The sequence below is a fragment of the Haliotis cracherodii genome, unplaced genomic scaffold (genome assembly GCF_022045235.1).
Source record: "Haliotis cracherodii isolate W230 unplaced genomic scaffold, xgHalCrac1.p SCAF_8, whole genome shotgun sequence".
In the NCBI taxonomy this organism is placed as follows: domain Eukaryota; kingdom Metazoa; phylum Mollusca; class Gastropoda; order Lepetellida; family Haliotidae; genus Haliotis; species Haliotis cracherodii.
This window is the reverse complement of record NW_027266341.1, coordinates 19,720,084-19,735,383: the sequence shown is the minus strand read 5'-3', so window position 1 is coordinate 19,735,383 and position 15,300 is coordinate 19,720,084. Positions and strand designations below refer to the sequence as shown.

The window sequence follows — 15,300 nt, the reverse complement described above, 5'->3', positions numbered from 1 at the left end:
AAACTTTGTTTGTTGTTTAATGCCTCACTCAGCAGTATTGCACTGATATGATGGCCATCTGTAAATACATGTAATCAAATATGGACAAGACAATCCATTGATTGACAGCATGGATCTAAGCAATTTGGGTACGATGACATGCGAGTCTGACCACCCACACCCATTAGTAGCCTCTTACAACGATCAGGGGTCGCTGAAGACCAATTCTAACCCGGATCGTCACAGGTCCTTTCATTGACTTATAAATTCAGTTCACAGTTGGGGTAGATGGGTAGCAGAATGACTTGATCCACAGCATTCCAAAGTAGTGCTGTACTAAGTGCCCTGCTCCAATAAGCACCCCCCAAATATTTAGGGGAAATTAGTTCATTGTAAATTTAATCTGATGAACAGAGATTGCCTCTATGTTGTGCAACACATCAATCATTTTCTTGTAATTGTTGTAAAGCTGGCTAAGAGACCGACTGACAATAAAAATCTAAAACTATGGGGTAAAATAGACTTTTGACTTTGGAATTTGGCCAACTCTGTTTTACAATTAGTTGAAATGGAGAAAAAATAACATTTTATCACCGCTGTTTGTAAGAAATCATTAATAATATGTAAAAATATCTTCATTCTAACCAAACAAAAAATAAATTATCATTCTGTTGTCTAAAGAAAACATACTATTTTTTCTCACAAAACAACTTAGATGGCACCATGTTTACTCTGTAGCCTTGAATAATCACATGGTTGCGTTTTGCCCCCACTAAAATGATTTTTCACAAGCGCTGAGGCCCAGTAGCCTGCTTTGTATTTAAGACCCCACACAGCATTAGCCTTCAGAAAGATTTAGATGTCTTGCTTATCAATGGTAGGCAGGTCTGTTTCAATTACAGCAAGAACCTCTCTGGTCATCAACATGTCATTTGAACAGATCATGGGATAAAGGGAGACAACTTATGATGCATAGATAAAGAGAAATTATGAGAGCTTACCAGACATAACACCGGAGAAAAAGGTGCCTTTAAATCATCAAAAAAATTCATGCAAGAATGCATATTTTCTGCATGAGACATTGCTACCACTGAAAATAACCTCAGCACTTATGACTTTATTCTTCCTATAGAACAAAGAATATTCATCATATTCATATTCCATCCATCCTCAATTATCCAGAGTAATATATTCTATTATCAGTGCTGGATTCATTCACCCACCACATCTTTGTTTCCAAAGTGGCATCACCATTTCAATCACTCAAATTTCATTAAAATCAGATCTTAGTTTTCGCTAACGCTAAACAATGATCTGAGGACATCCCATTACGGGTCACGTCAGAACGACCTTTCATGAATTTTGACTGACCAATGAAATGACTGACAAGAAATCGACATTGGCCAATCAGAAGGCAGCTTTCTCGAGCTTTACAACACTAGTTTCCAACTGGCGACTACGCTTCGAAACATAATTTGACGTATTCTCAATTAAAAATTTTAAAACAGATGCGAAGAACATTCTGGAATGGCTTATAGATGGCCTAGATTGTATGGATATAATCATAAAACCCGTAACTGTCGTTAGGAATACCCCGTGTTAAATATATCGTGGTTGCATGATCAGAAAACACATTCCGACTGTCACTTTCATGATCTGGTAAGCGACGCTCTGATTGGTTGGATGAAAGGTCGTGTACTTTTATGTAAGATAAATATATTTGGGGGACTAAATGTCAGTCAACTGATGCTGGTTGTTAGAAGCAACCAAATGGATAGGGGGGTCAGACTCATAATATTGATCACTGGATTGTCTGACCCAGATTCATTATAGCTGGAATATTGCTGAGTGCAACGTTAAACAACAAATAAACTACCAAATCAAATAACCATGAGGTCTTTTCTTAATACTCTCCTAACAAGAGTCTGATATTGCAAAACCTTTTTTCTAGTGATCTCATACATAAGCTAAGAATATGGCCAATAACTAAAGGGACAAAACAAAGAAAATGCAATGAAAATATCTGCTATTTTGGGTGATGCATTCATTAAACTTCAATTACATGTCAAAGAGTTGCCTCCCTTCTTATATTGATCTTCCAATGGATTCTAGATTCTACAGAAGTTTGTTAAAATTATCGGACTGAAAGCAATTTAATGTCACATTTGTGAACATGTTGGTGAGAAGATCCATACACCAAGCAATCAAATCAAATCACATGTTTCCGTCGCACAGTGTGCCGATATTGGTATTCTAGGACTAGCTGAAAATGTCAGTCCCCGATTCATGCCACCAGTGTTGGAAGGCATCAGTATCTCACATCAGTGACACAACTCCATTACATTGAAAAGTCATGGATATACATTCATTTGCAACTAACAGGCGCCAATCCACTTTCGTTACCTTTTAGAAATAAACTTTAAATTTTCCTTTCAAAATATATCTTAAATCAAAGTTGGATAGTGCCTAGATATGATGTTAAAACGGCTTCTCTCCGGCAGTTCTAGATATTTTGATACGGACACTCACAAACAGACCAATGATTTTGTCATGTGACAGATACGTTACATTTTATATGCCAGATTGATGTAAAGTTTTTATGTTTAACATTTCTCTGCAGCATATAAGGCAATAAACGGATTCCTAGTGATTAAAGATGAGATTTTAGATAGGCCGAATTAACCACAGGGTACTCTGGCGACAGCATAATTTGTTACATTTGGCCTACTGTAGACAACTGTAAGTTAAAAAATTGTGGAAACATTGCAATTTTGGTTCTATTTACAAATAGATCTAACTCTGCTACATGACAAATAACTATTACATGTTGTTTAAATCGCTAATTTAATGTTCAAACAACATAGCGACACAAAATGATTGTAATGGAGCCTGTTAGAGGAGAATGAATGTATATGTATACTGTGTATTTATCAGGAAGGAACGACACATCACAGCTCCAAAACCAAATGTATTCACAATGCAGTATCTTCACATAAACAATACTTGGAGTATATTCCATCCCAACGCAGTTCACGCAGGTGACGAGATCAACCCTTCTGTGAATAATTACTGTCCCAGAAATACTGATCTGCAGATTAGACAGAACAAAAATATCCAAAATAATTTCATGAAGAATTCCATCAAACACATTGAACATAGTACCAGTACATGTTGATTTATTCTGATACTCCTGTGTTGCACATAAGCAGTTCATGCAATCATAACCAAGCAATGTATTTGTGTTGATGTTTCAATGAAGCCCCTACCAAAATCAGACACGCCTACCATATTGGACGGTGTTTCCTGATTGGCTGATAATAGAAAGTTTGTTTGTTTGTTTGTTGTTTATCGCCGCACTCAGCAATATTCCAGCTATATGACGGCAGTCTGTAAATACTCGAGTCTGGCCCAGACAATCCAGTGATTGACATCATGAGCATCAATCCACGCAATTGGGATACAATGACATACATCAACCAAGTCAGCGAACCGGACCACTCGATCCTGTTAGTCGCCTCTTACGACAAGCGTAGTCGCCTTTTATGGAAGCATGGGTTGCTGAAGTCCATTTGTATTTCACCTAACTCCATACCAGCTCGTGTGCTCATGGCGCTTACATTATTACCCCAGTCAATGGATCAGTGAGCACTCGATTTTCATTCTCAGCTCCCTGGGGAGTATACAACCCAAGCTGCCTGTGAGGCGCGAGAAGGTTAACAGCCACATTACCATCTCATCCTACCGGGTACCCACTCACTGCTGGGTGAACAGAGGCACATTTCAAACAAAGTCACTTGCCTAAGAAGACACCACATGTGGTACATGTGCTTCAGTGTGGGGCAGGACCGAAGCCCTAGAAACTCTCGCTCTCAGTAGTAAAGCTGCTGAACATGGTCACCCATCCATCTACTCTCCGAGACCGACTTTGCTTATAGAATTGCCCACTTGTGTTCTTAATATGGGAAATATTGTCGATCAGTATTTGCCTCATAAAATACCAACTAACTAAGACTTGGCTTATATTTCTCATACCGTAATCGACGTAATAAGCGCCCCGCTCTAATAAGCACCCACGGCGATATTTGCTAATATATTGGCTTGTGAACAATCCCAATTAGCTCCCTTTCCGATTGATCAATGTACACAATGCTTACTTATTCGCGTATAATACGCACTCGTGTGTTATATGCACCCTTAATTATGGGCAATTAAATTCTGCAAAAAATATATCTCTCGTATATAAACATTTCAGGCTGTCAGCATAAACCACAAAATTTATCTTTCAACTCTGTTTTTTTCGACAAAATAATATTCTAATCAGAATAAAAGCCCCCTATTTCTAATTTTGAAAGCACCCTGGGAGCTTATTACGTCGAATACGGTATTTAAATACACCCATAGTGAATCAGGTGAGGCGAAATGGGTTTTAACGTTGCATCCAATATTATTGCACTTATATAGCGACATGCATGCATGCGTGACTGTGTGAATCTGTTTGTACTAGTCCGGACTGATGCCGATTTATAATTCTAGCCCACTGAGATACCATGCCGCAGTTTAACATGAATACCCCAATGAGACACAGCATACTGACTCCGAGCCAACCGTTCCTTGTTTTAGCCCCTTGATGCCAAGGGCCAGGCAGGGTAACAACAAGTATGATCATTTAATGTCTTTTGGTAGGACGCAGCCAGGGATCAAACCCCGGACCTTCCTCTCTCTGGGCGGATGCACTTACACTAGACGGTCAGTCAAAATTAACATGAAGGAAAATCATGAAAAAATCTTAAATTGGTTAGTTCACAATAAACAATTATGAACTTGAATTGTTAAACACACTGCACACAAGCATTAAACATGAACACAACCACAAAATACATTACCAAGTCACTGATACTGATCATCATCACTCCAAACATGTTATTTACACAGCAATTTCAACCAAGCTTTGTCAACTCAACCAACCATTACCTGAAGACAGATGATCCATGTCCATATATTCACCTGTGTAATCAACAAACAGGTAACATTCAGGTGAGATAATTACAGGTACAACCTGAAGGATGGCTACATGCTGGTGTAGATTTCCCACTACTCATTCTCTGCTGATACAGACACAAGACAGGGGAGTGAGTGAGAGAATTGTGTTTAACACCGCTTTTAACATTATTCCAGTTATATCACGGCGTGTCAGCTGTATGTGGGAGGAAAGCCCCAATTGATGCAGGTCTCAGACGTTTACCTCTTCGGTGAAACCCTCAAGCACGGGTATGGTGCTGACATGGTGCTGACAAACCTAGAAACATAATTGAGGCGAACCGGGATTCGAACCCACAATCATAGGTTTCTGGCGTGCCCAAGGGAAAGCGAATTGTGGCGCCTTAGACAACTGGGCCACCCGTGCCCCCACAGGACCGGGGATGTCAATATACAATTTGATATGAAATCACATGATAGAGTGAGTGACTACTTCTGATTGTACAATCAAAATAATGTTTATGCAATAAAGGTATACGGGCACCATGGGCATGATAGAAAAGCTAATCAAGTTTCTTTATTTCGTACATGTTTAGCCCAACGGCCCATGGTACATATACTGGTCAACAGTATTAATTATTGACTCACGGCGGATAAAGGCATAATACAAAAACATTGCGGTATTTGGATAAAGGCATAATACAAAAACATTGCGGTATTTGGATAAACGCATAATACGAAAACATTGCGGTATTTGGATAAAGGCATAATACAAAAACATTGCGGCATTTGGATAAAGGCATAATACAAAAACATTGCAGCATTTGGATAAAGGCATAATACAAAAACATGGCAGCATTTGGATAAAGGCATAATACAAAAACATTGCGGTATTTCGAATTGTAGTTTGGTTACAGTCAGACATTAACATATTAAATTTAGGAGGGACATAAAACTTTTCATGGATATCTTGTTGTCTTAAATTATCATAGGCTTTGCAAATTAACAAAAAGTGGTGTTCATTTTCCACATAACCAATATTACATAATTCACAAATCCTCAAGTTTCTAGGTACAATGTTATATCTTCCCGTTTCAATATGTAAGGAATGCGAACTGCAAGGAAAATGAGCTATTGTGGATCTAAATTTACCAATAATTACAGCAGATATATATGGTTCAACACAAATGAACATTTTAAATAATGAATAGTGATACATTTTAGAGCTAGTCACAACTATGAAGCAAGATGACTCAAAATTAGCAGTTTCATTAAAATCAGATCTATTTTACACTAATTTGATACCCCTCTCAATTAAGATTTGGTAAACCCTCTGTCACATCAGGTGAATCCAGAGTTAACCTTGACAGCCCAATCTAACATGTCTTAATTGAAGGATGCATGTTTCCTTGAGCCAATCAGTTTTAGCTTTCTAAAAAAGATTCCATTTGGCTCGATATCTTCACTAGATTGATTCAGAAATTTTGATCTGAAGAAAAGTAATACAAATACTCCCTATACCATGTATACAGCATACCCTTTTTGGAAAAGATTGAGTGAGTGAGTTCGGTTTAACGCTGCTTTTAACAGTATCCAAGTTATATCGCGGCATGTCAGCTTAATGTGGGAGGAAAGCCCGAAGTGATGCAGGTCTTAGACGTTTACCACTTCGGTGAAACCCACGAGCACAGGTATGGTGCTGACAAACCTAGAAACATAATCAGGGCGAACCGGGATTCGAACCCACAATCATAGGTTTCTGGCGTGCCCAAAGGACGCAACTCTGCACAGCGAATCGCGGCGCCTTAGACGACTGGGCCACCCGTGCCCCTTTTTGGAAAAGATGTTATGGCACCCACAAATGACAACATATAATGCACAGCCTGTATTGTTTTCCATTCAGTGAGTGAGTGAGTTGGGTTTAAAGCTGCTTTTAACAGTATTATGGTGCTGACAAACCTAGAAACATAATCAGGGTGAACCGGGATTCGAACCAACAATCATAGGTTTCTGGCGTGCCCAAGGGACGCAACTCTGCAAAGCGAAGCGCAGCACCTTAGATGACACCTGTGTCCCTGTTTTCCATTCAGAACTGCCTGATTACATTCACTTTATAGATACAGAAATCAGGTATGCTACTCCGAAAAATTTGATTGGCAGACAGGACATGCTAGGAAGTTCATGTGACATGACTTCTACTTAGGGTTAGTCAGATGCTGATGATGAGTGGTATCAAACCGGAATGAAAGATTTGACTTCATTGAGATTGGTTAATAAGCCAAATATACACCTATACAACTATACATCTATAACCACTGACAATGTTAATTCAGGCATTTCAATTATCATGTTCTATCTCACAACCAGGTGCTCACTCAATCAGGAAAAATAATGACAAATTTAAAACCAAATGGGTCAAAGTTAGTTTGTGAAACATCTTGTTTCGGGAAATTCTTCAAAACTAGGAATTTTATCATTCTTGTAGAAATTACACAAATTTAGACATTTTTCATCATTACCAGTAAAATTTCTGCAAATACCATATCTCTATCATATTTTTGCCATAATCCTGTGTTTGGGCTGTCATCACACCATAAAAATATTTTAGGCAGCTGACCCTAATTATTTGTGACATCACAAGACTAATTTGATTGCTAGAAATGTATTGCTTACTCCATTCTGTACTCCATATACTCCTCATGTTTCTCTAGTGCTCTATACTGGGTCATATACACATGATTCCATATGATGGGGCGGGATCATCCAACAGTTTATATTTTACTGTTAGGTTTATCCTTGGTCTTTCTGTATGCTAACAGGAGTTGTCTCCCTTGAATCTTCGGCTCTGATTTAAATGAGTGAGTGAGTAAGTTGTACTCCTCTTTTAGAAATATTCCAGCAATAACAATGATGCAGGTCACCAAATTTTGGCTTCACACACTGTGGCCATTTGGGAATCAAACCTTGGCAAATCAAATATCAGTAAAGTTGGTTCCAGGGTCAGCTACACCAAATCTTTTCAAATGAAATTAAAATATTGAATACATTCTTTTTCAAGTAAGACGAGTTCTATGGATGAACAACTTCTTTATTACAATTAGTGCGATGTTTCGGTGTAGATCCTTACACCTTTATCAAGCAAGTGATAAAGGTGTTAGGATCTACACCAAAACGTCGCACTAATTGGAGTGATAAAGGTGTTAGGATCTACACCAAAACGTCGCACTAATTGGAGTGATAAAGGTGTAAGGATCTACACCGAAACTAAAAGGCAACTATGCTTGTCGTAAGGTTGACTAACGGGATCGGGTTGTCAGGCTCGGTGACATGGTTGTGCATGTCATCATATCCCAATGGCGTGGATCGATGCTCATGATATTCATCACTGGATTGCCCGGTCCAGTCTCGATTATTTACAGACCATCGTCATATAGCTGAATTATTGCTGAGTGCAGCGTTAAACAAACAATCAAACAAAACAAATCCTTGACATACAGACTTGGCGAAAATTAACTCCCTTTCTCTTTCAAGAAAATATGAAATTTCATCCAATTAAATTGCTTGCTGAGTTCGAACATCATGGGTACCTTTGGTGAGGTATGTGTCATGAATATCCTCACCTCCAACTCCTGACTAAGGCTGAAAATAATCTGTTACCAAAAAAAATAGCCTAATAAACTTTACTAACAGTACCAGTTTGTCAGAATTGAAACAAACGTGATAGCTCACCTTGTGACCGGTCAACTCCATCAGTGGCAATGCCTTGGTCATCTCTGCCGTCCATGGCAATGTCAAGCATTTCCTCGTCTTCGCTGCTGTGGTGCGGTGAGTGGCGACGACGACCAACAGCACCGTTGGAGTTGCCGCCGCTCACTGTACTAACACCGCTGTATGTCACAGCATTAGGATCCATATACTCTACAAGCAAAGGGGCAGTCTCCATACTATACAGCACACACTGACATCAACCAATAGGGCATCTGGGATAGCACTGCAAATAAGATCAAACAGAATTAAAATTAAACAAACAAAATTAAATTAAAATAAATACTAATATAACCATGATTATACAATGTTATTGTCATATTAAAAAGCTTATGTTTTTTTCAAATTATGTAGCAGTAGTTATTAGTGTGGAAAGCTTTCTCAGTGGTAGATTTAACAACAAATTTGTGCCAACAGGACTTGCTCCTTTTAATAGTTACAGGACTTATTCCAAACTGGCCAAAAACAAAATGGTGGAGCCGCAAAGTGGCCGTACCTGAGGACACGTAGCCACCTAGCAGGGCTCTGAAATTTTATTAACTCCTCAACCCTAAAATGTTTTTTCCTGAACTCTAATCTTGGCTTCCATCTGCCTCATTTCATGTCGATTAATGAGCAAATAAAGAAGCTGTTTTACACAATGTAACAACATGGCAGACAGATATCATTCTATTAAGAAGATACAATTAAATACATCAAAAATACATGGAGAAGGGGTAAAATTTTGACTAGCCAGATGGGCCATCTTCTTTATGTTTCTGCAAGCCCTTTGTAATCTTAACTGGCCACAGACCAGCATTTAAATCTAACCCTGCTTTCTGATCATTTTCTGCTTTGAATTATCATGAAACAGGAAAATTGTATTTGAAATTGATGGAACTAATATTTTTTAAAAAATTCCCACCCCTCAAAATGAATTTTTGGACCAGTTATCCAGTATCCCCCCGCCCCCCAAATGTCTGGCCTATCCAGGGACAGAACCCTGTCACTGTACCTCATCATCATTACCTTTGGCTATACACGATGTACTCAACAAAATAATTCTGTCATATTGTTAAAAGTAGGACAGGAATCATGATATCAGCCTAGAACATATTATTTCCTTGTTTTACAGAAATGCCAGTACAATTTGTTTTCTTTTTCCGGTAGTGTGTCATTTTTGGAAATTAACTCCAAATCTGCTCTAAAAGATGTTTGGTAGTGTACCTATTTTATTTTTCCTGGTTTTAGGACATTAATGAAGAAAGTCCCGACACAGCCCTCATTAGTCCCCTTTCAGCAGTTAACATATGATTGTTTGTTTGTTTGTTTGTTTGTTTGTTGTTTAACGCCACTCAGCAATATTTCAGCTATATGACGGCAGTCTGTCCGTAATCAAGTCTGGACCAAACAATTCAGTGATTGCATCATGAGCATCAATCCACGCAATTTGGATACGATGACATGCATCAACAAAGTCAGCAAGCCTTACCACCCGATCCCGTTAGTCGCCTCTAACGTCAAGCGTAGTCGCCTTTTATGACAAGCATGGGTTGCTGAAGACCTATTTTACCCTGGATCTTCGCAGGTCAACTACAGAGTTGCCATCTACATAATGGTAACAATGGTAGTCTATAAGAAAATGTCGCCAGTCCTTTTTGAATTTGACAATTTTGGGACTAGTGGACTCGTGTTAATCTCACACCTTGTAGGAGTGTTCTCAAAACGATTTCTGGAATAACGAGGTCCGGACTGACAAGGTGTTCTTGTTGTCGCATGTAATGAGTTAGTATTGTTTTACGCCGCTTTTAGCAATATTCCAGCAATATCATGGCGGGGGACACCAGAAATGGGCTTCACACATTGTACCCATGTCAGGAATCGAACCCGGGTCTTCGGCGTGACGTGCGAACACTTTAACCACTGTGCTACCCGATCAGCCCTTACAGGTCGCATGTAATATGACAACAACACAATAGATCATTCACAAAACAGTTAGATGGCGATGATTAAGGGGGTGTCACTTCATGCAGGCAGTGGGGACATACCCTAGTGACAGCATGCTTAAAACATTCGCCCAAGAAATAATCTTGACTCTCAGACAACCTGTGCACCGGCATGACAACATATACTCGCAGATAGAAATCAGGGAACACAAAAGGAAGAAACTAAGGAACCAGTTCTAAAGTTGAATGTCGGATGAAAAAAATAAAAATCCCCTATGTTTTGAGACATACTCCAACAACCAGTCCCCCAAAAACGCAATTCTGAAAATGTTGAATTCCTGAGTTAAGTGACCTCATTAGTCACTTTTGCATTCTCGTGCTTTGCTCTTCTGCTTTTTCAGGAAGTTTATTGACTGAATTTTGTACAAGGTGTTGAAAATCATTTGTAGTGTTTTTATACATCAAACACATCATTCTTTAATACGCACTGCACTAGATGGACACTTACCACTAGTGCCCACAAAATAAAGCCTTTCGGAGAGAAAACTCACACACATAGCCCACCCCTTAATTCAGATCTGACATCAAAGTTTTGAACTGGTCCCTTAATGCTCGCTCATGTGCAGAACTTGATGTGAATACTAATGGGTCACATTCCTCATAACCTGTGAAAATGTGCCAGGTATTTGGACAAAAGACTAGGTTACTAACAGATTATCACTTAGTCTCTTAAATATTTTAAATTTTGATAGAAACAAACAACTCTATTTGAATTCAAAAGGAGCCCCAGTGTGATAGGAGATTCAGAACCTGGGGGAAATCTAGACTTGCTTTATTCAGGATTGTAGCATTACAGGAAGGGCTAGCAAAAGGGAAAATAATATGGTTCGGGGACCGTGAGACAAGCTAGGGGACTCATATTACTCGGTAATGGAGGTTTTTTGTCTAGAGTATAAAGCCCTAGGCGCCTTATCATTCTGAACTGTTCTTGCGTCAGCACATTATGTAGCCTAACTTAATGACTGCGACGCTAGTATCAGGTGTGTTCCAAATATTCTCTGGTTTCTATGGATACTGCTACATGTTACATACACTACACTACTTTTGATAGGGATATTTCTTCTTTCCATGATTCACAAAACTGATTCTCTTAACATGTCATGTGTAAATATAAATTCAACATATCTGATTATCCCAATCAAACATTGAGTAGCCTATAAAGCAGTGTGCCAAAATAATGCTTTCCTCAATACCCTTATTTCACTTCATCAGAATATTATTTCTGCTTCAAGACAAAAACAAGACAATTTTGACAACCAGCATTATTAAACACTCTTAACAGTAAGAGATTGAGATTGCTAATTCAACAGCTGCGTGAGAACCACTGTATTTATTTTTCCAACTTCTACTGGTTTCAAGTCTGTGTATGTAAAGAACATATAAAGTGGCCGTACCTGAGGACACGTAGCCACCTAGCAGGGCTCTGAAATTTTATTAACTCCTCAACCCTAAAATGTTTTTTCCTGAACTCTAATCTTGGCTTCCATTTGCCTCATTTCATGTCGATTTATGAGCAAATAAAGAAGCTGTTTTACACAATATAACAACATGGCAGACAGATATCATTCTATTGAGAAGATCCAATCAAATACATCAAAAATACATGGAGAAGGGGTAAAATTTTGACTAGCCAGATGGGCCATCTACTTTATGTTTCTGCAAGCCCTTTGTAATTTTAACTGGCCACAGGCCAACAGGACAGCAGTTAAATCAACCCCAGCTTTCTGATCATTTTCTGGAACTGATATTTTAATATTTTCCCCGACCCCTCAAAATGAATTTTTGGACCAGTTATCCAGTATCCCCCCGCCCGCCAAAAGGTCTGGCCTATCCAGGGACATAACCCTGTCACTGTACCTCATGGTCATTACCTTTGGCTATACACGATGTACTCAACAAAATAATTCTGTAATATTGTTAAAGGTAGGACAGGAATCATGATATCAGCCACGAACAAATTATTTCCTTGTTTTACAGAAATACCAATATATGTTTTCTTTTACTGCTAGCCATGTATTTAGTGTGTCATTTTTGGAGGTTTCAAGTGTGTGTGTGTGAAGAACATCCATGCCGAGATGCACAACTAGGGACATGGTCGAAGGTTTGATACATGCCCCAACAATATCAACACATGTGCAATGTAACACAGGAACTGGAGATACAGAGAAGTCCCTTTCGGGAAGAAGCTGAGCAAAGAAATCTATGCAGCCATCATCAATCAAGTTCCAGATTGGGGATAAAAAGCAACTAGGAGTCTATTTTTGTATACTGGTCTGACTTCTCAATCTGTATTGCAGCTGGAGATTATTTTAAAGATACATCGAAGAGAGTCAAGTTCCTGCAAAGTAACACTCACTTTGAGTGAGTGAGTGTGGTTTTACCCCGCTTTTAGAATATTCCAGCAATATCACGGCGAGAGACACCGGAAAATGGGCTTCACACATTGTACCCATGTCGGGAATCGACCGCCCCGTACTCACTTTGAAATTCATTTAATCAGAGTCTCCACATTTCCAAGGCAAGACACATGTACCTTCGTAACCATGAAAGTTTGAAAATTTGGATGACTGCATTATGTTTCTGGATTAACCAGTCATAGGTTCAGAGTGATATTTCTTTCAAACCATATGGCTGGATTAGAAATAAATGTTTTCACTAGTCAACAAATAGAACTACAGATTTGTTTGTTGTATATTGCCGCACACATCAATATTCCAGCTATATGACGGTGATCTGTAAATAATCAAACCTGGACCAGACAATCCACGTAATTGGGATATGGTGACATGCATCAACCAAGTCAGCGTGTCTGACCTCCTGATCTTATTAGTCGCCTCTTACGACAACAAGTTGCCTTTTATGGCAAGCATGGGTTGCCGAGGACCTATTCTACCCCGGATCTTCGCAGGTCAAGTGCAGAGTTGCCATCTACATGATGGTAACAATGGTAGTCTAAAAGAAAATGTCGCCAGTCCTTTTTGAATTTGACAAGTCTGGGACTAGTGGACTCGTGTTAATCTCACACCTTGTAGGAGTGTTCTCAAAAAGTGAGTGAGTGAGTGAGTTTGGTTTTACGCCACTTTTAGCAATATCTCGGCGGGGGACACCAGAAATGGGCTTCACACATTGTACCCATGTCGGGAATCGAACCCGGGTCTTCGGCGTGACGAGCGAACGCTCTAACCGACAGCCCCGTTCTCAAAAAGATTTCTGGAATAACGAGGTCTGGACGGACAAGGTGTTCTTGTTTCCCACAACAACACGTTCTCTCCTCTGTGGTTGTCACCTGATCTTAGAGATGTCATTGACCAATTGTGAAACCCACAAGCACGTTATGATGCTGACAAACCCAGAAACATCAAGAATTCACACCCACAGTCATAGATTGTCAAGTGATATATGACTGATGTGAGTATCTGATTAACTCAGAGGTCCAATGGCCAACTGCCAATATAAATATCGCAGCCAGATATAGGTGATCTTGACACAAAAATCTGTATAGGCCATTGACTTGGACCCTGAGAAATGTAATAAGTTAATGGCAAAAGTCAATAAATCAGATAGTTTCAAAAAGACAAACCATAACATTAAATCAATGCAATACCGTCAGTTATTGGATGAATATATACGATCTGGCCATTGAATTTCACGACAAAAAAGGGCATGACCAAGTCACTATAGCTCCTGACAGTGTGTCCTTATGATACAGAGTGAGTGAGTGAGTATGGTTTTACGCCGCTTTTAGCAATATTCCAGCAATATCTCGGCGGGGGACACCAGAAATGGGCTTCACACATTGTACCCATGTCGGGAATCGAACCCGGGTCTTCTGCATGACGAGTGAACGCTTTAACCACTAGGCTACCCGACCACCCTTATGATACAGAAAGTATGAAGCAAGGACACGTGCTGCTTAGAATTTTGATTATGATTTTTTAATCGATACCGTAAGTAGGACTAAACCTTGCTGTTTACTTGAAATTTCTGAAATAATGATACATGCGAGGCCTTGCATCTTTTTTTTTATCGGTCAAAAGTCTGACTAGTTAAACAAACCATCTGTCAAATTGAAATTCTATTTGTCTTCCGACAGCCATCTGAAAATCTGGATATTAGAAATACAGGACAAATTAGTCAGATTTACTTACAATTATTAAAACTTCTTACTTATATTTTGACCTATAGGTACATAACATGATAATCAATCTAATCCAAATCATAAACCTAAAAAGTGTTGCTTAGCAACACAAAACTATAAGGATATCAGCAATATCCTCTTACTCTGAGAACAAGTTCCATATTCCTGGTTCAGGTGAATATGAAAGTAGTTGCTCGGATAACATTTAAGTTAAATATTACACTGAGATATGAAAGCAAACTGAGACAGGCTAGAGCATGTGTTTGTGATCAGGGAAGAAATCATTCTTCGACATTCTTGAACCTATTGATGCTTTACCTAATTTCAAACACTTTATCAAAGTACTTAGTATGCTTTAAATTTTTTAGAAAACACTGAGTGTCTATTCTTTCATGGTCATCTTTTAAAAATAACACTGTGTCTTTACTCTTACAGTATTTGACGTAATAAGCGCGC

General features: G+C 39.0%; 1 protein-coding gene across 4 annotated transcripts in view; it reads right to left on the bottom strand.

Moving 5' to 3' along the window:
• LOC139450742 (H(+)/Cl(-) exchange transporter 4-like) overlaps nt 1–15,300 on the bottom strand; it is an 85,916-nt gene that overhangs the window by 65,086 nt on the left and 5,530 nt on the right. For 2 of the 4 annotated variants that reach the window (XM_071232560.1, XM_071232561.1), the window contains exons 1-2: nt 8,686–8,942; nt 4,951–4,983 (exon numbers count right to left, since the gene is read on the bottom strand). In XM_071232560.1, coding sequence (XP_071088661.1) covers nt 4,951–4,983; nt 8,686–8,899 — 247 coding nt within the window. In that variant the 5' untranslated portion in view covers nt 8,900–8,942. Of the gene's footprint in view, nt 1–4,950; nt 4,984–8,685; nt 8,943–15,300 lie in introns of those variants that run through there. The other 2 variants (XM_071232562.1, XM_071232563.1) reach the window with 2 other exon arrangements.